At 54.8% G+C, this 27999-nt stretch overlaps 3 protein-coding genes across 3 annotated transcripts in view; 1 reads left to right on the top strand and 2 right to left on the bottom strand.

Moving 5' to 3' along the window:
- Positions 1–23: 23 nt before the first annotated feature.
- Positions 24–14186, top strand: PINK1 (PTEN induced kinase 1). Its single transcript, XM_037140110.2, has 8 exons — positions 24–466; positions 4982–5269; positions 6629–6729; positions 9588–9770; positions 10053–10216; positions 11177–11304; positions 11703–11939; positions 12771–14186. Exons 1-8 carry the CDS (start codon positions 71–73, stop codon positions 13026–13028), a joined length of 1755 nt encoding a protein of 584 aa, XP_036996005.2. The 5' UTR covers positions 24–70; the 3' UTR covers positions 13029–14186.
- Positions 14187–14594: 408 nt separating this feature from the next.
- Positions 14595–22935, bottom strand: DDOST (dolichyl-diphosphooligosaccharide--protein glycosyltransferase non-catalytic subunit). The gene is made up of 11 exons (XM_037140111.2): positions 22609–22935; positions 22322–22432; positions 18321–18407; positions 17466–17569; positions 17234–17328; positions 16863–16956; positions 16442–16590; positions 15953–16100; positions 15286–15406; positions 15076–15182; positions 14595–14988 (listed from the first exon to the last, which is right to left on the bottom strand). Exons 1-11 carry the CDS (start codon positions 22784–22786, stop codon positions 14839–14841), a joined length of 1344 nt encoding a protein of 447 aa, XP_036996006.1. The 5' UTR covers positions 22787–22935; the 3' UTR covers positions 14595–14838.
- A 2440-nt stretch (positions 22936–25375) lies between these two features.
- Positions 25376–27999, bottom strand: part of KIF17 (kinesin family member 17) — a 36660-nt gene continuing 34036 nt past the window's right edge. The window contains exons 14-15 of the mRNA XM_037140065.2: positions 26701–26818; positions 25376–25554 (exon numbers count right to left, since the gene is read on the bottom strand). Of these exons, the coding sequence (XP_036995960.2) occupies positions 25376–25554; positions 26701–26818 (297 nt within the window). The remainder of the gene's footprint in view (positions 25555–26700; positions 26819–27999) is intronic.

The raw sequence follows: 27999 nt of genomic DNA, 5'->3' as shown, positions 1-27999 counted from the left end.
CCGCGCCTGCGTAGAGGCACCGCCCCAAGTTTGTTGTGGCTGGCGTCTGGGACGCCTGCGGGGCGCTACCATGGCGGTGCGACAGGCGCTGGGCCGGGGCCTGCAGCTGGGTCGAGCGCTGCTGCTGCGCTTCACCGCCAAGCCTGGCCCGGCCTACGGCTGGGGGCGGCCCGAGCGACCGGGCCCCGCGGGCGTCCGGGGCCGCGGAGAGCGCCCGGGCCAGGCCGCAGGACCCGTTGCGGAGCCGCGCAGGCTCGGGCTCGGGCTCCCCGACCGCTACCGCTTCTTCCGCCAGTCGGTGGCGGGGCTGGCGGCGCGGCTCCAGCGGCAGTTGGTGGTGCGAGCCCGGGGCGGCGGGGGCCCTTGCGGCCGGGCAGTTTTTCTGGCCTTCGGGCTGGGTCTGGGCCTGATTGAGGAGAAGCAGGCGGAGGGCCGGAGGGCGGCCTCGGCCTGCCAGGATATCCAGGTGAGCGCCGGCTTGGGGCGGGGCGAGGACCAGAGTTAGGCTAGAAGGGGACCTTCAGCTGGTGGGGGCGGGGGCCAAGGGCGTGGGCGGAGCCATGGGATCTTCGGGGGCGGGGCTAGGGTGTGGGCGTGGTAGGGAGGGGCTAGGAGGCATTAGGCCTCTGGAGCCCTGAATTCTGTTAAGTCCAGGATTTATGCTCCTCGGGCCCAGAAATTCTTTGGAAATCACCAGTTGAGGCTCATGTTCAGTGTTACTGATCTTCTGGTATGGGGATCATTTGTTTTACTGTTTTCCCTTCTCAATCATCATGTTTTGGAAGAATGCTAATGATACCTCCTGTTGCACCATTGTAATGGCTTTTTGTAATTATAAAAAAAAACAACAACTAATGAGCCCTGGCTGGTGTGGCTCGGTGCATTGAGTGCAGGCCTGCTAACCGATGGGTCACCACTTCAGTTCCCAGTCAGGACACATGCCTGGGTTGTGGGCCAGGTCCCTAGTAGAGGGTGCGTCAGAGGCAGCCACACATTGATGTTTCTCTCCTTCCTCCTTCCCTTCCCATCTCTCTAAAAATAAATAATTTTTAAAATTTAGTGACAAATCATAATACTCTATCCCTGAGGTAGTTGTCATGGCCAATTTATGAATAAGGACATGTGCTCAGAGGTAAAATAACTTGCTCGAAGTCACACAGCTGGTGAAGTCTGGCCCCCCAGAGCCCCTGTCCTTGGGCACTGAGCCAGACTGCCTACACAGTTTAGCAAGACAGTAACACAGCTGAGGCCAAAGTCAGAACTGTAAACAGCAGGAGAAAACATCACACCTGACCATTTGTAACCTGAGTGGGGTTAATCAGGAGTGATTGGATATGTGGGGTGTCTCAGGCTTTTAAAAGATGCTTAAAATAGCTCCGAGACCTCTGTTTCTACTCTACTAAACTCTTAGTGGGCGTTCGCCAGAGAAATAAAACCAATGGGATGGGCTTATAGAAAAAAATTTATTTTAAGGTCGTGCCTCTGCAGTTCCGGAGGCTGAAAGTCCGGCATCTGCAGGGCAGAAAGGCAGGCAGGCTGGAGACCCAGGGAAGAGCCACTGCCACCGCTGTGCAAGTGTGATGGCCATCTGCTGCCGGAGCTCCCTTCACTTCCAGGGAGCCACGTGCTGACTTAGTGCAGCTCCTGCAACTTACAGTCGGGGGCAAGGGGCTGGAAGGTGGGGCGGCTTGTCCAAGGACGCGCTGGCTAAGGACCCAGCAGTGTCTCCCCTGTGTCCGGGTTCTGGGCCCTGTTCTTGTTGTTAAGCACCAGAGTGTCTCAGGTTTGAACTCTGGCTGGTTTGGGATGACAGGTGACGTCTGGCCCAGTCCCCAGCTGATGTCCTTGCCTTTGGCTACAGCTTAACTGGCAGAAGCCAAGGGAAACCTGATAATCCTGCTTAGGTTTATGGAGGCTTTTTTTAACAGAGAGGCTTGTCCTCCTGAGCTTACCATCTTCACGTCCATTTCTCACCCTTCACCCTCCTGCGTCTTACAAGTCTTAATTAGTTGACAGTTTTTAAAATTCAGTTTTTAAAATTCAGGGGTTTGACTTCTTTTTCTAAGAAAAATCAGCAGATATGACATCTCTAACCCTAAAATTCCATATGGTATCAGAGTAGAATAGTGGCTGCTCCTTTCAGATGGAAGCATATGGAGAGGGGATTCAGTTATAAAATGGGAAACAGACATGTATCAGCAAGAGGAGACACACGTGTCAGATGTGTGCATGAAAAGAGTTCACCAGCCACCAGGGAAACGCAGGTGGAAAACACAGTGTGACATCATGACGTACTGACCGGAACTAGAATCAAACACAGCGGTGATACCAAATGCTGGTGCGGGTGCAGAGAGACTGGGCCGTGGGGGAGAGTAAAGAGTGGTACACCGCTCTGGAAAGCAGCAGTTTCTTAAACAGAGACCTGCGTGGCCATGTGACCTAGCCATCAAAGTCCTGGGCGTTTCCCAGAGAAATGAAAACTTGTTTAAACCGAAACCTGTCCATGGAAAGGTTTATTTTAAACAAAAACCTTTTGTTTAAAAAAAAAACACACAAAAACCCCTTTCCACTGCTGCTGTGGAAAACAGTATGGCAGCTCTCCCCACAGTAAAAGCGGAATCACCACGTGATCCAGCAAGTCCACTTCTTAGTGTGTACACAGAAGAGCTGAAAGCAGGGACTTAGAACAGGAATTTGTATAGCTGTGTGCATAGTGTTGTTATTCACAATAGGTAAATGTGGAACCAACCCAAGGGCCCATCAGTGGATGAGTGGAGGATTGTTCAGCCTTAAAAAGAAAGGGGATTCTGACACAGGATCCAACATGGATGAATCTTGGGGACATTATGCTAAATGAGCCAGTCACAAAATGACAGTTACTGCAGGATTCCACTCATAGGAAGTTCATGGAGGCAGAAAGGAGAATGGGGGCTGCCAGGGGCTGGAAGGAAACGGGATGGGACGTACTGTTTAGTGGGTGTGGAATTTAAGATGAAAAAGTCCTAGAGTCAGACGGTGGTCACACAGCAGTGTGACTGTAGTTAATGCCACTGAACTGTCCGCTTAAAAATGGGTGAAAGGGTCAGTTCTATGTTATGTATTTTCTACCGCAGTTCTTTAAAAGAATTTTTAAGCCCTGCACATGAATCTTGGCAGTATCACTCACAGTAGCAAAGTAGTGGCAACAACCCAAGTGCCTTTCAACAAGTGCTGAACAAACTGGCCCTTCCTCCCAGAGACTGAGCAGTAGTGAGGAGCTGACTACTGATGCAGGTCAGAGGCCTAAGTGAAACTCAAGGGCATTATGCTTAGTGAAAAAGGTCAGTCCCAAAGGTTAGACTCTGTGATTCTATTTATATAATATTCTTTAAATAACAAAACTAGAGAGAACAGATCAGTGGATGCCAGGGGATCGGGACGGGGGTGTGGGGGGTGCAGTGGGGGGGTGCAGATACAAACAGGTAACACAAAGGAGTTCCTTTGTGGTGATGGAACAGCTGTGGTGGTGACCGCACAAACCCATACGTGGGATAAAGCTGCGTAGCTGTGCACACACCAGTGAGTGCAGGTTAGAAAAGGTGGGGAGCCCTGGCTGATGTGGCTCAGTGGACTGAGTGCCAGCCTGCAAACTGAAAGGTCAGTGGTTTGATTCCTAGCCAAGGCGCATGTGCCTGGGTTGTGGGCCAGGTCCTCTGTTGTGGGCGCAAGAAGCGACCAATCTATGTTTCTCTCCATCTCTTTCTCCCTTCCTCCTCCTCTCTCTAAAAATAAATAAATAAAATCTTTTTTATTTAAAAAGATGTTAAAACTCAGGTTTATAGTCTGGTTAGCAGTAGTGTACCGGTGTCACTTTCCTGTGTTTTTTTAAGTATATTTTATTGATTATGCCATTACAATTGTCCCAATTTTCCCCCTTTCCTCCCTTTCACCTGGTAACCCCCTTTCCTCCAGCAGTTCCTCCCTTAGTTCATGTCCATGGGTCGTGCATATAAGTTTTGGCTTCTCCATTTTCTATATGATTCTTAACACACACACATACCACCACCACCACCACCACCCCCACCACCTCGTCTATTTTGTACGTACCAATTATGCATCTTAATCCCTGTACCTTCTTCCCCACTGGCTAGGTCTTCTGAATAGAAGAGTGAGTAGCACATGAAGGCAGTGGTTTGATTTGGCTCAGAAGCGGGTGAAGGGCTGATGGGGGAGTGGGAAGGTCTAGAGGTGGGTAACCGCAGAAAGGAAGGGATCAGGAGATCAGACAGACAGAATGTGATGTGGAGCCTGGGCCGTGGGACAAATGATGTCACTGCCTGAAGTAGGGAAGGACTCAGATTTGGGAGAAGTGGGCTCTTTCCTAGTGCATCCCCACCAGCACCTGCATTTCTATCTCATATTTCCATCAGAATTCTTACGTTCTTGTTTCCTTTCTGGAACCAGGGTGGGCCCCCAGATTCCTAAGAGGTAAAGACAGGATTTAATGACTCAGCCCCAGGGGTCCTCCTGATTTCACCCCCTTGTGTACGGGTGACCGGGCTCACTCACCAGTGGAGGGGCAGCCGTACACCGCATACCCTGCCCGCCCACAGCCCTGCTTCCCGCACGGAAGTTGCCAAGTTCTCTGCAGAGGGAGCTGTCTCAGTAGTCAGAACTCCAGCATCGCGCTGGGGACTTGACAGGCAGCAAGGAGTGGAGCGTGTCAGCTGCAGAATTTGGAGGGTCTGACCTCTTAACTGACGACGTTCAGTGTTGGGCTGCATCCGATGCAGTGAACGACAGAGTTTGGGGAAATCACTCTTGAGCGCTGAGAGAGGCAGGAGGGGCCCAGCCCAGGCTGAGCAGTCCCATCCAGCTGGGTGTGTTCTGACAGCTCCCAGTCTTGTCACTGGAGCCCCGCCCCACTCTACCTCCTCCCCGTGCCCTTTAGGTGAGCCTTCCTGGTCCCCTGGCTCACAGTGCTCACCTTTTCCCCTCACAGGCAGTCTTTACAGAGAAAAGCAAGCTGCTCCCTGACCTGCTGGACTCCAGACGCTGGCAGGGCTTCCAGCTGGATGAGTACCTGATAGGGCAGTCCCTTGGCAAGGGCTGCAGTGCTGCTGTGTACGAAGCCGCCGTGCCTGTGCAGCCCCGGAACCTGGAGGTGGCAAAGAGCGTGGGGCTTCTTCCAGGGAGAGGCCAAGACATCACCCTGCTGGGAGCAGAGAAGGGGCGCGCCCCACAGGCCCCCACCTTTCCCTTAGCCATCAAGATGATGTGGAACATCTCGGTAAGGGCGAGGTGCCGATCTGGGGGGCTGGGCGGTGCTTTTTCCTGGAAGTAGACAGGGAAAGACAGATTCTCCACAGTCTGGTGCCTGTACTGTTAGGCTTCCTCCCCCTCACGCAGGAGGGTGAAGCAGCGTGTCTCGAAACAGCAGGTCCACGAATCACCTGGGGATGGGCAGGTCCTGGTCAGCAGGTCCGGGGTGGGGCCCACAGCCCTGCCTTTCATTAAGCCAGCCCCCAGGTGGTGTCCATGCTGCCGGTCTGTGCGCTACAGCTTGAGTAGCAAGGGCCTAAACCAGCGGCCTCTCACCTGGCAGTCCTGGCCAGTCAGTTAGTGCATTTTCCGGCCGCACTTGCCAGCATCCTCTCTCTTCCCCTCAACCTGCCTCCCTGGGCAGGAGGGGCCCCACTCAACTCTAAACTCACCTCCACCTCACCTCCGGGTTAGAGGCTTGGTCATCACCTCCTTGCTGTCAGTTCTTGGAGGACTTAAGGCTTTCGGAAATTAAGTGCATTCCCCCAACAAAAATGAAGCTTTCTCTCTATTTGGAGTAGTTCTTTTCCTTGCCCTTGCATTAGGAGGGTTTAGAAAGTTCATCCGGACCCCCGTCCTTTGTCCTGCCCGGAGCACGGGCAGGGCTGAGGCAGAGACAGCCCTGCAGCTGGTGCTGGATGCAGAAGAGCGCACACCTGCGGTGTCTCCTTCCGATTGGGGGAGCGAGGCTGTTAGACGGCGGCACTTCCAAGCCGGGTTAATAGCTAACAAGTAGCAAAACCCTTTGCCTATGAATCGGCCAGTCAGGCATCATAGCTGCCGCTGGCTGCGTGTTGCAGCCGGTGCTTTCACAAGAGCTGAAACACTCGATTCTTACAGAATCTCCATACTTAAGTTTCATGGGTCCTGAGAGCTGTTCATAGTGAAATGAGGAAAATAAGGTGACCTTCCTCCTCTGGGTTTTTTGTTTGTTTCTTACTGGGGGATAGGAAGGCTGTTCTGTGATTCAGCACAACTTTATCCAGGGTGGGCGTGTCTGGCTCCGGCCTGGCTGCTGAAGGGAGCCTACAAGGACGAGTCTGGTGGTGACCACATGCACCTGTGGCAGAAGACGGGGCCCACGCCCTGCTCATCTTGCCATCTCCCTGCCCTGGCGTCTCAGGGCCTCTTGTGACATTGGGTGACACCTCTGCCCTTTCTCCCAGGAGAAACTGATCTTGGCTTGATACTTTAGAGAGGTTATCTTGAAGGTCAAAGCCAATTTTGCACAGTGTAGCCGTTCTGGTCCCAGTACAAGGAGGGCTTAGACTTGCCATTCTGCTTGGGGGTCTGTAGTAACCGTGGATTCATTGTGGATGCATTTTAGGCCGGCTCCTCCAGCGAAGCCATCTTTAGCAAGATGGGCCGAGAGCTAGTCCCAGCCAGTCGAATGGCCCTGGCCGGGGAGTACGGAGAAGTCACTTACAGGTAAGCACCCACCTGCCCACCAGATTGGCTGTGAGTTCTTTGAGAACAAACCGCCAAGTCCTCAGCACTCAGCACCATGTCTGACATGACTCACAGGAGACAGTGAGTGCTTATTGCATGATGTAGTTAATGATGGGTTTTCAGCTGGTGCATAAGTCACTTGGGAATGACTGTAGATCACCCTGACCCCCACTGGAGATGCCGGTGGCTGGTTCACGCTGGAGCAGGGGGAGAGGCCATCCCAAAATGCTGTTTCAGAAAGTGGAATAGCGACCTGGTTTCTGATTCTGCCTAAGTCATGCCCAGGTGAAGTACTGAACTCTGCTCCCAGCAGAGGTAACATTCATTCCTCTGATAGCTGCAGTGCATCTCACGGTGCTGAGATTTTTAAAAAGCCTGTTCCCCAGGAGTTCTCCATGAGGCCTGGGAGCCGGGCAGCTCAGGAGCAGAGTCAGGTGTGGTGCGTTCTAGAATGGTGTGTACGCAGGTGCTGAGGGAGTCCAGAGGTGGCGTGTATGTGGTGGGGGCGGGGCCGTTCAGAAAAGCCTCTTGTCCCCTCTTCAAGGGCCAATTCTCACTGCCTTTTGAAGGGTGAACGGACATTAGCTCGGCAAAGCAGTAGGAAAAGGCGTTGTCCTCGGGGGGAGCGGGTGGGCGGCAGCCTGGCCAACAGTGGCTCCGCAAGTCCACGTGTGTGAGCTGTGACAGCGGAGGCACTTGTGCTCACTGCGACATGTGTAGACCACCAGGAAGAGGGGGGCCTGCGCATCTTTGGTGACTTACTAGGGGACTGGTTTGCAGACCTAGTTCCGGCAGAGGCAGGAAGATAGAAAAGGGACCCAGGGTAACTCACGGGGAAAACGCCGTCCGTTGCTCGGAGGGCTGCAGTGCGCCTGCGGGTCCGTGCGGGCCCGTGGGCTCAGCGCTGCCGTCCCGTTCGGTTCCTCGGGAGGGACCAGCGGACCACCCGATGTCAGCTGCCCTTGGGGCGCTGTCGCGTAGCTGGAGCACAGCGTCTCTGGCACAGAGAGCCCTGCCCAGGGCTCTCTTGAGGTAGAGAGAGGCAGTCCCTGCCACTCTCGAGTCCTTTTCCTTGCCGTAGCACGAATCACCATCTGACCGTAGAGCACAGGTGTCTTTGTTTTTTTTATGTAGTTTTTACTTTATGTTTTTAAGATTATTTATTTTTACAGAGAGGGGATGAGTTGTACAAGAGAGAAAGAGTAGCCTCTTACACATCCCCTACCAGGGATCTGGCCTGCAACCCAGGCATGTGTCCTGAGTGGGAATCAAACCAGCGCCCCTTTGATTCACAGGCCAGCGCCCAACCACTGAAGCACACCAGCCAGGGCGATGCTTTGTCTGTCTATTCACGGTCTCTCCAGCTGTGCAATGCGCCCTGAGGCCAGGGCTGTCAGGTTTTGTTCACTGCGTTCCCCACAGCTCAGGGGGTGTCTGTTAAGTGAGGGATGCAAGTGGCCGAAGGTCTGTTACCTGCAGTTCTGGCGACACCTAACGCTGTGTCAGGGAAACACCCTTCCCTGAGAGCCGGGGTGTGCTCACCTGGGGACCTCGGGTCAGTCCTGTGTCTGCTCCGCTCACTTCTCCTCCCATCTGATTTCTCATCTTGTCCCAGGTACATGCCACACCCCACATACTGGATTCCCACTGCCCCCCAAGGCACCTGGTTCCTCCGTGCCTCCTGCCTCTCTGCGTGCAGGTAGCTCTGCTGGGCTACACAGCCACACTCCTCCTCTGGGCTCCCGTGACAGCTGGACAGTGTTTTCCCGAGGGAACGACGCTCTGACCCCTGGGGCTGCACGGGACAGGGCCCCTGGGGTGGACTGGAGCAGAAGAGCAGAAGGCCCCACGTGGGCCGGGTCTGCCACACTGGGGCTCTGAGGACACGGCAGGTGTCTGCTCCCCGAGAGCTGTCTTGCTGTCTCCGGGCGGCTTCTCTGTCCTCCTCTCTCTGCCACGCGGCTCTTCTGTCCTGGTGTCTTCGGCTCGCACACCCTGGTCTTCCAACGGCCCCAAGCAAACCTCACGTCACCCTCTTGCCAGCTCCACTGTCAACCGCCAGGCCTCCACCATGTGTCCTCGTTCGTGCCCCTCAGAGAGACTCTAGCTCGCCCCTTCCCTTTTCCCACCAACCACTGGATCTCAGATGTGACTGCAGGCTCATGGTCCCACCCCTTCGTCCAGTCGTCTCTGGTTGAGGGGCTGAGCTGGTACACAGCAGGCAGTCATGCAATCAGAAACATGTCCCCATGCCTCAGCAGGGCTGTGGGGTGCGGCCGCTGGAGGAGGGGTGGGGAGGGCAGGCAGGCGACAGCTCTGCTACCAGCTGTGTCCGTTCGTTCAGCAAAGGTTTGCTGAGCTCATCCTCCACACCAAGTATTAGTGCAAGGACTGGGGCTCACAGAGATTCTAGGTCCTTTCTTAACTAGTACTACCGACCTCACGAGGTCCGTCACTGCCTTTCCCCTTTGGCACTGGAGACTAAGCCCCGAGAAGTTAGCAGCTTCACCAGGGCCGACCTGGAATCCCAACCCAGGCTGTCTGGTTCCAGGGGCTCCCAGCCACTGTGTCAGCCATGTGGGATGGATCGGGGGACAGATGGGTGGCTGGACAGACAGACAGACGGGCTGGTGAAGTCATCACATGTGCTGAGTCTCCTTAATGGTGTTTTACTCTAACACCAGGCACTTTGCCTAGAACACAGCAGACCTGCAGTAAATATTTGAAAAATAAACGGGCAAATAAATGAATGGCAGTATTTCTTGTGGCCTTAGATCACCATCTTTCCAACTGCTGTGTTACTGGCCTCATATGTTTGTCCCTTTTGGCTGAAACAGAAAATCCAGAAGAGGCCCCAAGCAACTGGCCCCTCACCCCAACATCATCCGGGTCCTCCGCGCCTTCACCTCGTCCGTCCCACTGCTGCCAGGGGCCCTGGTGGACTACCCGGATGTGCTTCCCCCACGTCTTAACCCCGAAGGCCTGGGCCACGGGCGGACACTTTTCCTCGTCATGAAGAAGTAAGTAGCACGTGCGTGGCAGGGCCTGGGGTAAGTGGGACTGGTCCCTGCCTCTCTAGTAGGGAAGAGGATCCTTACACTTAAGGAGATAAGGCTGTGCCAAGGGCACTTTCCTTTACGTTTTGGCCTCTTTCCTTTACATGTGTCCTCTTCCTCATTTCAGGGTGGTGGGTGGGGACAGAAAGGAGACTTGGGGCAAAAAGAAGTCTGAAAGCTCTAGGAAGAGGAGGAAAGACCGTCATCCTAACAGTAAATAAGTCCGTGCATGACCCTCTCCCCCAGCTACCCCTGCACCCTGCGCCAGTACCTCCGCGAGAACAGCCCGAGCCCCCGCCTCGCCACCGTGATGCTCTTGCAGCTCCTGGAAGGAGTGGACCATCTGGTTCAGCAGGGCGTGGCACACAGAGACCTAAAGTCTGACAACATCCTTGTGGAGCTGGACGCAGGTAGGCGCCTGGATGCACTGCCACGCCTCCAGGGGGCACTAGACTTGAGGTCTGGGAACATAGGTCCTTTTTCGTTTTTATGTCCTATTATAAGCTGTCTACATTTGGCTGTATACACAGGACACGTGCAGTCCCTCCTTCAGAGTGGAGGCGTTCGTTCTCTCTGTGGGATTTGTGGAGTGGTAGTTAACATTTCCAAGTTCCTTTCTGTTGCCCACTTACAGAACCACCTCATCAGTGGATGTGTTCTTGGCAGAAGTACGAGAGAGGTGGACTTTAGCTCAGTGGAAGGAAGAATTTCCAAACTGTGGAAGAGGCCCCAGTGCAAGCCCGGTTGCCTCTGCAAATAATGGCTTCCTGTCAGTGGAAGCGTTCCGGTAGAAGCCGGATGGTTAGTGGTTTGGGAAGACTGTAAAGGAGGTTCACATCTGTTCACTTTTAATATAGATGTAAAATAAGTAAACATGCAGTTAAAGTACTAGAGGAACTGGCTTTTAAAAGGAAGTCTCTGTGAATCCTTTCACAAATAACTAATTCCTAATGCATCTGTTTCTTAGGTTTGGACTTTTGGGGTTTTAAATTCAAATAAAAAACTGTCAGGGTATAAAGGCCATCAGAGGTCATTTGAGCCAAGCATGATGCTGAGTAAGTGACAGCAGGCCTCCATCCTGGGGCAGGTCCAGTCACTGTCCTGTTTAGACTGAGCTGGGCACACCCAGTTCTTCACCTGGGGCTTTGTCTGGGAGCCTGGGTTCCTAGACGCGACTCTGTATTTGTGTAGCTGGCCCTGCCACTCAGCTGGCCGGGGAGCCCTCCCACCTCCCCTGGACCAGTCCTGAGCCCCTGTGAGCCCCTCTCACCTGTGTCTTGATGGTGGCTCAAGTCGGGACACCGGGGGCGGGGGTCCTCTCAGAGGGAAGACGGAGCAGCAGTGGCTTATGTCTCCCATCGCTTCCCCAGATGGCTGCCCCTGGCTAGTGATCTCGGACTTTGGCTGCTGCCTGGCCGATGAGCATGTCGGCCTGCGGCTGCCCTTCCCCAGCTGGTATGTGGACCTGGGCGGGAACAGCAGCCTGATGGCCCCTGAGGTGAGTCCTGGTGAGCATGTCCCCTGTCATCAGCAGCGACTCATCGGGGTTTCCACTGACGGAACGAAGCTTGAGCCCTCGTTATTTTCTCCCCTCCTCCATCTCTCAGGGCCCATTATTTGGCACAATCCCTCAGTGCCAAGTAATGCACTGAGGCAGTCCCTCCCCTGCCACTTTGCTTTAACCTGGATCCCCCCAGTATCCCTGGGAGATGCAGGTTCTGTCAGCACAGAGCAGACAGCCTAAGCAGGTTCTTCTGGGTCTGAGCTACAGCTCGCTCAAATCCTCGGTTCCTTGGGACAAAGTTCCGACTAGCCCACGAATCAGGTGCCATGCAGGAGCGCGATTAGCTTAGAGATAGCAGCAGCATGAACACTCACCCACTGCTTTCCAAGCAGGTATCCACAGCCCGCCCTGGCCCCAGGGTGGTGGTCGACTACAGCAAGGCTGATGCCTGGGCAGTGGGCGCACTCGCCTACGAAATCTTCGGGCTCGCCAATCCTTTCTACGGCCAGGGCGGAGCCCACCTCGAAAGCCGCAGTTACCGAGAGGCTCAGCTGCCTGCACTGCCCGAGTCGGTGCCTCTGGATGTGAGACAGCTGGTGAGGTCACTGCTCCAGCGGGATGCCCGCAAGGTGAGGCCGTGCCCTGGCTTTGCAGGGGTTTTGTGAGTAGAAACCTCAGTACAGATCAGGTTTGGGCAAGCACTCAAGTGACTGACAGCTCCTCTGTCTCACGAAGACAGACAGGCCACGTACAGGAGAACAAACTCAATTTTAGTATGAATTGGAGCAGGGGAGCTGGCCACCAGATTAGAGTTCCAGCAACTCAACTCTTCTTGGCTTTAGTTGCCTAAGTTACTCAGGAAAAGATGCATTTTTAAGAAATGTCTGACGGAGATGTGGTTTATGGCAACGGCTGAGCTCTACTGAGACAGCAGGCATGAAGACATCTATGGGAGCAGAGCTGGACACTCAGGGGTCCCTGTAAAGGAATCTGCAGGCTTGCCCACATGGAGTGCAGCTGGAAGGGTGGGCCCGGTTCAGGTGGCATGCGTAGTGGAGGGAGCAGAGGCAGACCTGGGTTCCAGTTCCGGTTCTCCCACTTAGCTGCCCCAGTGCCCAGCGTGCTGTCGTGACCGCGGTAGTGCGCGCTGCTGCCAGCTGCTGCCAGGTCTGGCTCCTCGCTCCAGACAGTGCTCGCAGCAGGAGGCGGCCGTGGGCCTTCCATAATGGGCAGGCCCTTGCAGCTGGGAGCACACTGTCCCCCAGCAAATCTGTCTACGTGGAAAAGCCTGGAGCACGGGCAGGGAGCAGCCAGCACGTGTCAGGAGAGGGAAGGGCGGAGAAGAACGTGGTTGGGGCCAGGGCAGGGAAGAGCCCGGAAAGAGGCCGCCTTACCGAAGACGGCTGCAGGCCAAACACTGTCACCGATGTTCTAAGCCTCAGCTTCCCTTCCTGTTGCAGAGACTGTCTGCCCGAGTAGCTGCTAATGTGCTTCACTTAAGCCTCTGGGGCGAACATAACCTGGCCCTGAAGAATCTGAAACTAGACAAGATGATCGGCTGGCTCCTCCGACAGTCCGCGGCCACTCTGTTGGCCGACAGGCTTACGGAGAAGAGCTGCGTGGAGACAAAAATGAAGATGTTGTTTCTGGCCAACCTGGAGTACGAGGCGCTGTGCCAGGCCGCCCTCCTCCTTGACTCCTGGAGGGCAGCCCCGTGACGGCTGATGTGGCTGGCGAATCACTAAAGAGCTTGGCAGCACCTATGTCGTGACGGTCTGTGAATGCTGAGAGAGGGGTCCGTGGGGAGGGGAGGAGTCGGGGGGAAGATGGTGCGGGGGGGGCTGCTGGGTGGGAGAGGTGGCCTCTGGTTTGGCAGACGGAGGAACGAGTTGAGTGGAGTTTGCGGTCTGTAGCTGTTAACTCTAGCCGTGCGACTTTGGAGGCGTTGTATATAACCGTGTGGTCTGAGGTCCTCTTAACCTGTAAATGAAGGGGCTGGCGTAGACAGTGGTTGGCAGACTTCCCCTCGAGAGGGCCCGGTGGTCCACACCCCAGCTGACGGGGCTGCCCAGCTCTCCTTGTAGCACAGTCAGTCTCAGATATGCAAGCGAGCGAGCGCGGCTGGGTGCCAATCATAAAGCTGGTGTTTGGACACTGAAATGGGCATTTCATGTGTCAAATAGCCCTAATTTTTAAAACCATTTAAAAATGTAAAAACCATGTTTTGCTTGCAGGCCATACAAAAAATAGGCAGCAGGCTGGTTGGCCCTCAAGCTGTAGGTTGCCAGCCCCGGGCCTAGCTGAGTTCAAAGGGTCTCACTCCCAGAGCGCCGACTAATCACTAGGCCTCTCTGTGCCCACATGCCGCAAATCCAAAGGGAGGCGTTCCCTGCACCAGGTGAGAGGATACGCTCAGGTGCTAACGGCTGGCCACAAAGCCCTACCTTAGCTCACCTTCCGTCTTCACAGACCTCTGAGGGTCTCGTGCTGAACTGGGCTGTTAGATGAGGCTGGGCCACGGAGGGCTGGGCCACACCCCGCTTTACAGAGGATCCCGGCGTGTTACCTGAGCTAAAGCAAACATCTGCACAGGTCAGCAGTCAGGTGTCAGAGTGGATAACCGGGCAGGCCCGAACAGCACAGCGCCTCTGCACCTCCGCAGCACATTCCCCAGCAGCTCGGGGTGTTACTGAGCAGGCATTTCCGGGGGCTCCTCCGGCTACTGAATTGAGTCTAGCAGAGCTGAAACGCAGATGAAATGGGAATTAACAGCATAGTGTTTCGTACTTGCCAGCTTCCTTCTGATGGCATTTCTTACAGGAACTGTGAAGAATTAAACGCATGTTTACAATTGCAGAGTACACTTGTGCCTTGAACTACCTGGCTTTAAGACTGATTCTTTTACCATAAAGGAAATTTTGTGGGTAAGTGGTCAGTAATGGAGAAGGGACTTCACATATAATTTTACACATGCTGTTTAGTGACATGGCTGTTCCCTAAAGCAAATGAACACTCATTTAAGGTTCTTTTCAACCAGGCAGTTGTGCAGGTCTGTTACAAAGGCAGGCGCTGTTAACCTTAGGTTCCCCGTCTCAGTGATGCCCCAGGGCCGCAGCGTGTCATTAAAACCTTTCTCCCCTGAGAAGTTTGGAAATGCTGTCATTTCACAGTCAAAGTACAGTCCAGTCTTCGGCAAAATTAAAAGAGGCCACTTATGATTTCATACTCAGTCATTACCAAACACCACCCACTCCATCAGCAAAGCACACCAGGGCCAGGCCGGGTTCGAGGGCAACATTTCTTTTTATTTTAGAAACAATCATGACCACACATATGAAAACACCACTTAGCATTAGGTGGAAAAAAGTCACATTAAAAACCACCCCCTGGAACTCAATGCCACATCTCCCACTGAGGCAGGGCTATGCCCCTGCCCCACGGCTTAAAAAATAGAAAAACCACAAAGGGGTACAAAACCACCCCACAAAACCCCTCCGGCCCACTTGGCTGGGAGCCCGGCTCCGGCGCTCAGTCGGACTTCTCCTTCTCCTTCATGTGTAAGAAGACGATGCTGAAGATGAAGAGGCCGGCCATCATGGAGAAGGCGCTGGCGTAGTAGGGGTAGGCCGAGGGGATGAAGCGCTCGTACTGCGTGTGCTGCAGCGGCCTCACTGACACCTGCCACAGGACAGAAGGGACAGGCCGGCCCCTCAGAAGCCCAGGCGAGGCACGTGCTGGCTGAGAAAGGGCTGTGACCCTACTTACCTGAGTGGAAGAATACAGGTGTGTGTAGCCCAGCCGGTTGTAATCCACTTTAAACTGGAACACACCGTACACGTCCGGCAACTTGAACTGGACACTGTACTTGCCACCTGGGAAGACAGACACGGGTGACGGGGTGGGGTCCCCGAGGCTTCCCGGAGCGAGCCGGGGGCGGGACCGTCTCCTGCAGCTTCCTGTGGGAGGTGCTTTTACCTTTCCTCTTCAGGAAGGTCCTCACGAAAGGGTCGATGCGGACAAACTCCAGCTGAATGTCGTCCCCATCAAAGGGGACCCACTTGCCGTTGGAGAGCTGCTCGATCACGATGCTGTACTCCTGAGACAGAAGGCCAGTTAGCCAGGGGCAGGCAGGGCCTGGAGGGGGCCCTGCGTCCTCAATCACGAACCCGGCAGGCACTCCCAGGACCTGTGAGAGCCTGGGCAGTGACTGAAAGCCCACGCGGCAAGCTCACCCCTCTGACTCACAGCCACACCTCTTCACAGGCGGTGGAGTCTGCACCCACCCGGCGCTCTGCCCCCGGGCCGGGCTGGGCCCGCTCAGGCATCGCAGCTTCCACTTCACTGCGCTCTGCCTTTGCCCACGTCTCTTGCCTGACAGATTCATTCTCAAACCTGACTCCAAGGCTATTTCTTTTGTGACCCCCACTCTCAACAGAGTGAGTCAGCGAAGCCCCTCCACTTCCACACCCCCCCAGCAGAACCACACCTCCCCACGAGGTCTCCACCAGGACATGGGTTTCTCCGCGCCCAGCCTGACGTCCAGGGCGGAGGTGAACGTGTTCCTCCTTACTCAGGCCCCAGGCCCGACACAGAAGTGTTCCATGAATGCTCTCGGGCCAGGGCCCTCCCTACAAGCTCTCACCACGAGGTCAGTGACGGTGTAGGCGTTGGGCGGGGCTGTCTCGCCCACCCGATGGTGCGACACGGGCCCCACACGGAGGACGCCTTCCTCTTTGAACACCCATCGGGAGAGGGCCACAGCGAGCTCGTAGTTGCCCGTCTGGGAATACCTGCAGACGAGGAACAGGAGAGGCTGGAGCGCCCGAGCCGCCTTCTTCCCGGAGGGAACACAAAACATGAAAGGACGTGAGGTGGTGTCGCTTTGGGTGCCACCTAGTCAGTAAGTGCACAAGCTCTGAAACGTCTCCGGAGAAGCCGCCACTAGAAAAGTCTGGAGTGCCAACCCCAGCCTGGTGGCCACGAAATCAAGTCCTCAAATAATTTTAAAGCACCTGAAGATCTTAGCTTCTGACACTTTTAGCCAAAAGCCTCCTTCCTCCCCATTGAGTCCTGCCCTCTGCATGGACCCCACCACCCGGCCACATGGCCCCAAGTGCGCCGGCCCCCCCACCTCTGGGAGCCGGGCGTGGCCTTCTGCACCGCTGAGTTGAAGAAGGCATCGCTGAAGAAGTCGAGGGAACCGCTGAAGATGACCCTGGCGTTGTTCCTGGCCTGGAGCCCAGCGATCAGGAGCGTGTTCTTCCCCACTGCGTGGGGGTACTGGGAACAGCATGGGGCTGTCATCCCAGAGAACTGGGGCAAAGGACAAGCCCCGGGCTTCTAGGACAAGGGGGCAGCCGGCTAGACCTGAACAACCTAGGCCCCACCTGAGGCCGGAACCTGAGACAGCCCCTGCCGCCCACACCCACTCCACTTCCCATCTCATCAGCCTCAGCGAAGTGTGCATCCTGCTTAGTTCCCCTCTCCAAATACAAAGGCACTTTGCCTCGGGGCCCAGGAGCTGGAGCCTCAAGGCTGCAAAGGCCCCTCACCTGGGTGATGGGCTTATCTGGGAAGAAGGAGTAGGAGGTGGAGGAGCCTGTCAGGATGTCCAGGACCAAAGGGTTGTCGGGGTCAGCCACCATCCTGTAGGAGGGAACGAGAACCACGCAGCTCTGAGCCCACAGGACCTGGGCCCCCGAGGGCCATCTCTTTGCCGGAAGGAACCCCACTCTCTTCACAGCTGAACACTCAGCTCTCCTCTCGCTGTGACGACGAGGCCCAACTCGTCCTGTCATGATTAACCTCATCCACATCCTCTGGAGGAAGGAATGTCCCCAGTAGTCACGCATCTGGCTGGGTCCCTGAGAAACGGCGGCCGCCTCCTCCCCAGGCCTCTGCCGTCCTGTCCCTGCTCACTCACCCAACGCCCCGGAAGAGGACGGGGTTCAGAGACGACTTCCCGACTATGGTCGGGGCCTTGAGCAGGTTCTCGGTGTCGGCCACGATGAGCGTGTGCTGCAAGGGCAGAGGGAAGGGTGGCGGCTGTCAGGGAAAGGTGCCCCCGGTCCCAAGGTCCCTCCCGACGGCCTGGGGGCTTCCAGGCTGAGCTCGCTAGGAGGGACTGAAACCTGGACAGCGACAGGATTGGTTACCTGGCCGAGGTCTGAGATGTCGTAGCTGTGATGGTCAATGACAGCCGTTTTCTCCTCATCAAACTCGATGCCACACTCGCTGCCCAGCTCTCGGAGAGGGTCACCTACATGGACCCAAGAGATGCCTGGCTGAGCCACATCAGCTGTCCTGGCACCTCCACAGCTCCCTGCCCCGGTCGCTCCCAGGGCCCGCAGTGTCGCCAGGCCGGGCTCAGCCCCAGCTGGGCTGCTGGACAACACACGGTAAAGGACGTCAGCTCTCAACCCGAACTTCTGAACAAGAGGCGCTGGCCTTCTCCCACTGCAGACGCCCAGGGACCTGGGTTCTGCACCAACGCCCTTCGAAGCAGAGCGCCATCTCGGCAGGCTCGACCTGGGTGGTCCCTCTCTTCCTCAGCACCTCACCGAGGACCCCACCCAATGCGGTTTATAAAGCTATCAGTACTGAAGAGAAACATGAAGTGAGATCAGCCAGGCACAGTTTGGGGTTGAAGCTAGGTGACAAGTACACAGGGCTCATTCTCTTCCCGCTTCTAAGTATCCTGAACATTTTCCAACAGGAAATGAAATGAAAATCTGCCCAATGCTTTGGGCTCCACCAACTAGCCGCCCCCTGCTTGTCTCCTCTTTTTAAGGAAAGAGCCACCAAAACACATAAAAACAAAACAAAGGAGTAAAAAAAACAAAAAACAGGGTTCCCAGCCCATAAAAAGACCCGCATCTCATTGGCGCTGGGGACAGGATGGGAGGGACAGGGCTGCTCTGTAGTCACCCCCCGCACACCCAGTGAGTGCCAATGTGGCCGCTTCCCGGAGGAGTGGCAGAAAGCCCCGGAACTTCTGGGTTCAGACTTACCGATGTCTGAGCTGGCAGCTACCAGGACACTGCCTCCACCATCTATAAAGGTGCTGATGGTCTCCACATTGATGTTGCCTCCAAAATCTGAAAGGGGCGCCAGACTCAGTGACCCAGGAGGCTGCGCTCTCACGCTCCTCCAACACCTGGGCTGGGCGGCAGGCAGGTGGGCAGCCCGCCAGCCACAGTCGGTGATGGGACAGCGCCCTCTGGCGGCTCAAAGGAGAGGGACGCTGTCGATGTGCACGCCCTGATAGAGGGCGATCCTCCCGTTTCCCACCGCAACGATCCAAAAGTAACGGCTCGAATTCATAAACTTTGAGAAGTATACACCAAATAGTCAAACACCCGATTTTAGCAGCCAAGTTACTCACACACGTCAAGTCACATATAACAGATCTGTTTAGAAATGCTGCATTTTCCCACTCACATCATGAAACAATTTCACTCAAGCTCATCGCCTGCACCTTCCCAGCCACTCTGAGGCTCACCCAGCAGTTGCTGGGAGCCCATCAGCCTCCCGTCCAAGGCGCCTGAGAAGAGCCCTTCTGAATGGAGGCCGAGGCTGTCTGTCACCCAGACCGGGGCGGTGCTCATCTGCCAGACCCGTGTAGGGTGTCTTCCTAGTGATCCCACAGATTTACATCCATGGTCACCATAACAGAACCACTTTAGGTGCAATTCGTTTTTAAAGATGTTTGTTTGTTTATTTTCAGAGAGGGGAAGGGAGAGAGAAAGAGAGGGAGGGAAACTGATGTGTGAGAAAAATACTGATTGGTTGCCTGCTGCACTCCCAAAACAGGGGACCTGGCCCACAACCCAGACAGAGGCCCTGACTGGGAATTGAACCAGCGACCCTTCACTCCACGGAAAGACGCCCAACCCACTGAGCCACGCAGGTCAGGGCTCTAGTGGTTTTCTTCAGTGGTCACCAAAATTTCCAACATTGGGAATTGTGAGATCATGCCCCTTTTTGGTCAACTTGGTCAGGTGACTACCATAAGCATCCAAAACTAGCTGTAAAAATCTGAATATGAGAATGGTCCTCTTTTCCGAGGTAATTTTCACAAAACAGACCAACGGAAGCATCTTGTGCCTGGGGACCAACCCCTCGCCCCACATCTACAAGGCCGTCTGTCTACTTGCCTGCAAACAGCTCCTTGGCATTGAGCGGTGGTCCCCTTAGGGGCCATGTCTGGACACTTCTGGCTGTCACAAGAGAGGCAACTCCTGCCACCTCGTGGGGAAAGGCCCGGAATGCTGCTAAGCATCCCACAGTTCACAGGACAGCACAACCAAGAACTATCCAGCCCCAAATGTCAAGGGTATGCCCTGGCTGGTATGGCTTAGTGGATTGAGTGACGGCCTTCAAACCAAAGGGTCACCGGTTCGATTCCCAGTCAGAGCACAGGCCTGGGCTGTGGGCCAGGTCCCCAGTGGGGGGCGCACAAGAGGCAGCCACACACTGTTGTTTCTCTCTCCCCCTCCCTCCTTCCCCTCTAAAAGTAAATAAAATCTCTTTAAAAAAAATCAAGAGTGCCACTGTTGAAATGAAGACACCTGGGCTTAAACCTACGCAACCCCATCACCTCCCCAGGCCATTTCCCGCTTATAAAAAGGTACAAAGGACGTGTATGGATCCTTCTTCAGGAGCCGTTACTTTACTGAATACGACTTGGGAGCTTCCTGATCCCACAGAGGCCACGGGACCCACTGGCCCCAGTGAAGGAAGCCAGGCAGGTGTTCTTACTCCCGCGGGGGCTCCCAGTGGTCCCAGCACCGCAGAAGGGCCTTGGAGCGGGGGCCAGTCCCTGATCCCAGCCACGGTCCCCTCCAGCAGAGATGGGCCTTCTCCCCAGGAGCACACAAAGGAACCTCGGCAGTGTCTCCCAAGTGTGGGACTCACTCCGCCAGGGACAGATGAGGTGACGATGCGACGAGGGCAGGGCTTTAAGTGACACTGAATCTCAGAGAGAGAGCGCTCCTCCATCATCAGAATGTCTCAGTGCGATGCTTGTCTGGAACACTTCCCCGCTCTGGCTAATCTCCTCTCACAGGAGGAAGCCCAGGCTCCCAGCCTCCCGCAGGGAACGGAGTCTGGCTGGAACTGGGCGCTGTGTTCGTTTTACTTACAACCACCTTCCACTGCGAGTAAGGGGCGACGCTGCCTTCCCTTTTCCTCGGTGAGACTGGGGTTGTTACTGGCTTCCCTTTAAATGTTGCTTTAGTTTTTAAAAAGCAAGTGCATTTGAAGGAAAATACTAATTACTAGCACAGGCGATGCGGAACAGAGTACAAATCAGGAAGGCAGCACAGAAAGTCGGCGGAGATTTGTGGAAAGCACCGCCGTCTGAAGCTCTCTGACAGGTGCCTTCCACCTGCCTTCTCACCCTCCTCCCCTCCTTCTCAGCAACGCTCCCCACCCCGCCTCCCAGCACAACTCAGAGGGTTTGCTTGCTCAGGGTTTGCAACTCGTTCCCAGACCCTGTCCTTGTTTCGTCCCAGGCAGACTAACAGAACCCCAGCGCAGCCTCTCTGTCACCGTCCAGAACCCATTTCAGAGTCCCAGCAGCAGGAGTTTGGCAAACGCCAGTTAACCTGTGGAAGACTCCTTTCACCTGCCCAGTAACTTGACGATTTTAATTTACACAACCTGGGGTCACTTCCACCCAACTACACTTGCTTCCAAAAGTCAATTTCAAAGGCGCGTTTTTGGGGGGCCCTGGGGGTAACGTGGTAAGTGATGGGAGCCTAGAGAAAAATACTTCAGAGACCTGGCTGAGCCCGACCGCACCCGAACTACAGAAAATACAGCAGCTGCCCGTGAAGTGCAAGACTGCCTAAGCTCCGTCCGCTGACGGCAGGGATGGCAGCCCTGTCCTACCTCGACAGGGACGACCTGAGTCCTCTGAGAAAAAGATGAGGCTGAGGCTGTTAAAGAAGAGAAGGACTAGAATGCTGGCAAGGAGCACGGCAGAGACAGCCAAAGGGACTGGGGGTGCTTAGTCTGGAGGAGAGACAGCTGAACAGGCTACGATTACGTGCCGGTTCTGCCTGTAAGCACAATGACCACGAGACTCATTCTCCAAGGCCCTGCGGAGTAACAGGGACCCCCATCTCCTCCCCCTCCCCCCAGACAAAGCAGGAAACAGGAGACAAACTCCACTTTAACACAAGAACTTCTTAACAGAGCTCTCCAGTGGTGGGGTGGACTGCCTATGAGATACTTAGCTCTCGGTCACAGGAAAACTGAAGTAGGAACTGGATAATGAAGTAAAGCTACTCATTCTGTTCAATAATCCCCAGCCCGCTGGTGGACTCTAGACGTACTCACCCACCCTCAAATAGGGGGCAGGCTACATGGTCACCGCGGTTGTTTTCTGTCTGTGAACTATGAATCCACCTGAACTATTTTTTAAAAGATTCCATTTATTTATTTTTAGAGAGAAGGAAAAGGAGGGAGCAAGACAAGGGGAGAAACAGTGATTGGCTGCCTCTAGCACGCCCCCAACATGGCCCAGAACACAGGCAAGTGTCCTGACTTGGGAATCGATCTGCCAACCTTTCCGTCCTCAGGCTGGCGTGCTCAATTCGCTGAGCCACACCAGCCAGGTCACCACCTGCATTCTTAAGTTCAACGGCTACACACCTCTTTACAGCACCCCATATTAATAATATACCACTTCCTCTTTCCACACAGGCAGCCCACCTAGGGGTTCTCCATCTTTCCTATCAGTCCCTTCACAGAAAAATTCACTTCTCAGATTAGCAGGGCCCCAGGCTCTTTGGTCTGCGGCAACACTTGACCCTACAATCCTCAGCTGTGTTTTTCAGAAAGGAGATGTGCTCTGCTGAGCTCAGGTTAGAAAGTTAACATGTTCCTGTCATTGGCAGCAGCTGCGACCATCCCATGACCCAGAACATGCCCAGGATCCAGAAGAAAGCGACAGATCTGTCCCAAGCCTCCAATCCCCGTTCTGGGGAAGACGCGCAGCCCTTACCTTCTACCGAGGGGGAGAAGATGATGAGATTGTCATAGAGAAACTCCCCGTACTTAATAAGAGACAGGCTGGGGTCATCTGCGGTCTTGAATGTGAGTTCAAAGCCCCGATCTGGACAAGGAGAAAACAGGGAACTGAGGCAGACGGGACGCAAAGGGAAACCGCCGTTGCAGAGATCACGACCACCTCCGGTTACCCACAAGCGACAGGCCCGACCTGGGCAGCCCGCTCGTGGACCTTTCAAACCCCGGATTCTCAGCCGCCGCCCCCTCGGACTCCTGACTCACCCTTCAGACTCCGAAAAAAAAGCGAATGCGTCTCCCGCAGGTTGAGGTTGTCCAGCAGCACTAAAGTGCGGGGACCGCTGGCGCAGACCGGGAGGAGCGAGTACAGCAGCAGCAGTGGCGGCAGCAGCAGCTGCAGCCACAAAATGGACCGAGCGCGGGCCGTAACACCACACTCCATCTTTCTACTCCTGCAAAAGAATCCAAGCACCTAGGCGCCGGAAGTACCCCGTCTAAGGTTGCCCAATCGCTGCTCCTGGTTGTGGTGTTCCACCCGGAAGTGACCTGGGTACTACGGTGCGGGTGTCCCGGTGCCCCCGCTCTGACCGTGGAATTCAGAGGCACTACCGGAAGTACCTCCGTCGTAGGTGGAGCCTCTAAATTGTATTGGCGGATGGGGGACCCGGCTCCGCCCCCCCGAGAGAAAGGGCTCAATCCTAGAGAGACAGCTCTACAGGCGCGGCCAATCAGCAGGGACCTTCATCAGTGCGGTCGCGCTCAGCGTGGTGGTATTATTGCGTCCCAATCGGGAGCTGTTGTGGCCGTTGCTCCCCGGAATCAGCTCTTCAAGTCCTCGCTGGTCAAGGACAGACTCGAGGCTAGGAAGCAGGCCCCATCTCCACCATCTCCAGAGAGGAAGGGATTGGAAAAATAAGATCAGGGACATTTTATCTCCTGCGGCTTCCGGGCCTAGGGGCCTTGGCACGTGTAGGTGCTGCCCTGCCAGCTGTCCCCAGCTGGAGACAGCGTGAAAAGGCAGTGGACTCGCTTAGTGATTAGAAAGCTCTAACTTGGTTCATTCCCCAGCTCCGCCTGCCACTAGCACTTTTACCCGTGGATTTCACTTCTCTCCAGGCTACTGTCCTAGGCTGAAAATAAAAATAGCCAGAAGCAGCTCTCCTTACTCATCTGTGCGCCTTTGGAACAGCCCTGGGTTCTGGGGCGGACCGGAGCAGGTTTTAAAGCGCTAGTGCAGGGCTAGGCTGAGCAGCCACTTAGTAATGCAGGCTCTCACCCCTTCTAAATGGATCCAGGGTTGGGGCTCACTTCAGACCTGCCTCAGTCCCATCACAGTCTTAAGTTAAAGCTACCACAAGAAACTGCAAGACTTCCCCTCCAACACAGACCGGATGCTGCCAAACTGTTAGGAGTCTACCTCAGTTCAGGGACACCCAAGGCTTTCACTCAGGTCCTCCCCCACACTCATCCCTGCAGCCTCATTCTCCTCTTAGTCCCTGCTCAGGGCTTACCTGGAGTAGGTCTCCTCCAGCTTTAGCACATCCTCAACTTCCCCACCTCCTGTCATTGCTCATGTAGTTCCCTCTACCTGGAGCCCCCTCACCATACTCCTGTCTTAAGCCTCCTGGAAGGAACATTCTCTCCATCTTTTATGGGAGCCCCACCCCGCACCACGGTGCTCCCTTCAACAAGGGTTTTTTGTTTCCCATGAAGCCTGATCCCACTTCCTTGTACTCAAAAGCACAGACTGCAGCCTGCCTCAGGTTAGACTCATCTCCAAAATTACCTAAGTACCCACCACACTGCCCCAGCTTCTCCAGGATGTGAGCTCCTTGGCCCAGGCACATAGCTTGTTGCATATACCACAGTAATTAAAATACAGAGGAGGAACGCAGGGCTGACACACAGCACCTGCTATGCACCTGAACTTTAGACACGAACTCATTTTAACTTCACATTAACTCTGTGGGGTGGGCGTTGCCCTGTTTCACAGATGAGGCTCAGAACGACATGAGACTTAGCACCCGAGGCCGAACCTCTTCCCTCAGAGTGTGAGCCCCTCCCACGGGGCTGGTCTGGGCTACTATGGGCAAGGGGAGGGGTGCAGCCTAGGTTGTTGGGGTGGCCGGGTTCATTTTGGCCATGCAAGGACACCCAGTTCCAGAGGGCTGACAGAACCTGGACCTTCTCTGGGCCTCAGCAAGACATGACCTGTTTTCCACAGCAAAGGCTCTGCTTTCCGGGGTCACAGAGCCCTTGAGGATCTAATGACAGCTCAGATGCTTTCCCAGGAAAAAACACTTGTACTTACAGCTGCAGGGAGCAGCAGAAAGTTTGGAGCCTGTTTGTTTTAAAGGCTTCAGATACTTAAGAACCTTATTCCAGAAAGAGCTTCCCCTCAGAGGCCAGGCAGGGAGGGGCCCCAGTGACACTGTCAGAGAATCAAGGAAGCGGCGCTTGTAGGTAAAAGACAGTTTATTGGGGCAGCTTGAGGTGGAGTGGCCTTCTTGAGCCACAGACGAGCCAGGAGTGGGCAGCAGGGGAGCAGCTGCTTCAGGCCTTGGGCACCCGTCCTGCAGGACTGCCCCCAGGAAGTGGGCCACGTGGATGGAGGCACCAGTTTCAGTCACTAGCATGTCAAGCTTGATCCACGTGGAAGTTGCTGCCCACTCTGTCGGGGCTGCTGGTGCAGGCCTGGAGGCAGAGCTGAGACTCCTGAGCCCACCGAGGCGCCAAGCAGCACTGGTGGGCATGAACGGCCGGCTGTGGCAGGTGAGCAGATGGAAATACTGACATGGCGTTGAGAGCTGGAGTGGGCCTTTCTGAGGATGGTCCAGCCTCCGAGGGGCTCCCACCCAGGCAGAAGTGGGCTCTCAGGGAACAGGGAAGGGAATTTGTCTTCCCAGGACAAGAGCCCCCTCCAGTGTCCTGGTCACTACGGGCAGGTAGGAGGTCACTACGGGGCAGGGGCTGCCCTGCAGGGCCTGGCAGTCTCACAGAAATCCAGACACAGGGCAGCAAGCAGCCGTGTTCACAGGGGCTCACTGCCAAAGCTGCTCTTGCTTTTCTTACGCTTGGCCTTGGTGAAGGGGATGTCAAGGGATTCAAGACGGAAGGGCCGGGGCTGGGGCATTTCGGGGGCCTGGGCAGGGGGGATGGCAGAGCTGTTGTTGAGTGGGGAGCTGAGGCCTGGTGGTGAGCTGTGACCTGCTGTGGAGAAGAGGCCAGAGGGCCCTGATAAGCCGGAAGTGCAGGGTATGGAGAGCAGGCGCTGTGTGTAGGTACAGAACCGGGCCCAGCCCCCACCCAGCCAGAGGCCCTGGTCGCACAGCTAGGATCTCAAGTTCTAAGCCTCTGCTCTGGGTGAGCAGGGTGAGGCTCCAGACCTAGCACTATGTCTGCGTCCAAAGGGTCTGGGCTGGGATGTAGACTGTGATCTCAAATCAAACAAGCCTAGGTGCAAAGCCCAGTTCCACCACTTCCTGGAAGTACGGACTTATTTGGATCTAAGCATTCTGACTAATGTAACCCCTCAGTGCTCCCAAGTTAAGAATGTCTTTTCAAGAACAAGTTTCCCTTTTTTTTACAAAGTTAAGCTATCAAAAGCAGCCGATCAGAGCTTTGGACCAGCCTGAGACATTCCTTAGAGCCACCCTGAGCCCCACCAAAGATGCCTGGCTGAGCTCTCCAAGGCTCAGTCCCTTCATCTGCAGCATGGGCACAATGCCAGATTCTCAACTGGTATTAGTTTATTTCCTGTCCGACTTTTCCCTTCTTATTCCTCAACTCCACCCACTCCGTCTCTTAAATAACACTGAGATGTACTTTTCACTGATGTTTCTTTGGAAGCTCTGTGGTCTTTCAGTTTTAAACACAGAAGAATGAAATGCTTTTCAATCTTGCTTTTGAAAGTTTTGCTCCGTGGTCCTGTCTGCCCGCTCATGGCTCCGTAGGGGAAAGCCACAATACCGACCCAAAGCAGTGCACCACACGGCAGGGCCCTGAGCAGTGTGCTGGGGCCCAGCGTGTGTCTTGGAGGCAGATGAATGGCACAGTACGTCTGCCCCAGGAGACCAAGGGATAGAGCAAAGGGGAGACTGTGTGTTGAGCAGCTACTGTGTGCCAGGCTCTGGGCTGTGCCGTTTTCCCATTTCATTTCACCTGATCCTGAGAGGTAGCTGCATCCCCCTCATTTAATAGCTGAGGACACTGAGGCTCTTCACGGGAGAGAGAAAGGGGTTTCTAACCCAGGCTGTCTGACTCCAAACCCACCCCATCATTCCCCTCCCAGCAGGCAGTGGGCCTGGACGGTTCTCGGGGAGGGAGAAGAGGGTGAGAGGAGGGCTGGGCACTCACTGAGGCTCTTCATGGGATCCGTGCTGAGGATCTGGCTGGCCCGCTTGGGCCGGAAGTAGTTACTGGCAATATTTTCACTGTCGCTCCGACTGAGCATCACCTTGTAACGGTCTTCTTCCTGCTGAAATTCCAAGTCCTCATGGGTAAGAACCCTTATTTGTGCAATTCGTATGTGGGCCCCTACCCAGGGCCCAGCAGCCTCTGCGTGAGGCTGATGATCAATAGAATTAGCATCTCAGTTTTTACTGCCAAGAACTGTTCTTTTGGACTTCCACCAAGATGGAGGCGTAGGTGGAAGCACTGCACCTTCTCACACAACCACATTTTAAAATAACAAAGTTTTAGCAACAAAAACGCAGTCAAACCACAGAAAATGGAACTATATGGAAGTCTGACCAAACAACGAACCCTTCAGCCAAACCAGTAAGAGGGGCAGAGCCAGCAGCAGAGTGGGGTCGGGCAGGAAAGATCCACCAGACCGACCGGGTAGGCGGATCCCAGGTGTGGAATAGCAGGCGGACCCACTGAGGGCTGATTGCAGTCACACAGTCGAGAGCAGATAAACTGGTGAAGGAGGGAGCGGTGAGACAGACCGTGCAGGCCCCAGTGGCGGAAAGTGGCCGAGGGGACCGCCATTGTCCCTCTCTGACCCCGCCCCCACATACAGCATCACAAACCAGCGACCTGGGGGGCCCCGCCCTGGTGAACACCTCCTCATACATAACAGGCATGAACAGATCAAAACATGGTTCAAGAACAACTCAGAGCCCCAGAGCCAATAAATCTAAGCAATGAAGAAATAGCCAAACTTTCAGATGCACAGGTGATCAGGATGCTCACAGAACTGGTTGATTATAGTCACAAATTAGAGGAACATATGAAGGCTAAACTAATTCAAATGAATGGAAATGTACAGGAAACCAATAGTAATGGAAAGGAAACTGGGACTCAAATCAAGGGAGCAGACCAGAAGGAAAAAAAATGACCAAACAGAAAAATATGAAGAAACAAGAATTCAAAAAAATGAGGAGAGGCTTAGGAACATCCAGGACATCTTTAAACGTTCCGACATCCGAATTATAGGGGTACCAGAAGGGGAAGAGGAACAGCCATGAGTGGAAAACTCATTTGAACAAATAATAAAGGAGAATTTCCCCAATCTGGCAAAGGAAATAGACTGCCAGGAAATCCAGGAAGCTCAGAGTCCCAAAGAAGTTGGACCCAAGGAGGAACACACCGAGGCACATCATCATTACATTAGCCAAGATTAAAATGAAGGAGAGAATCCTAGAAGCAGCA

This window comes from Artibeus jamaicensis, unplaced genomic scaffold (genome assembly GCF_021234435.1).
Source record: "Artibeus jamaicensis isolate MK-2021 breed Jamaican fruit bat unplaced genomic scaffold, CSHL_Jam_final scaffold_847, whole genome shotgun sequence".
NCBI classification, from domain to species: domain Eukaryota; kingdom Metazoa; phylum Chordata; class Mammalia; order Chiroptera; family Phyllostomidae; genus Artibeus; species Artibeus jamaicensis.
Note: the sequence above shows the minus strand (reverse complement) of the source record. Positions and strands in the feature narration are given on the sequence as shown.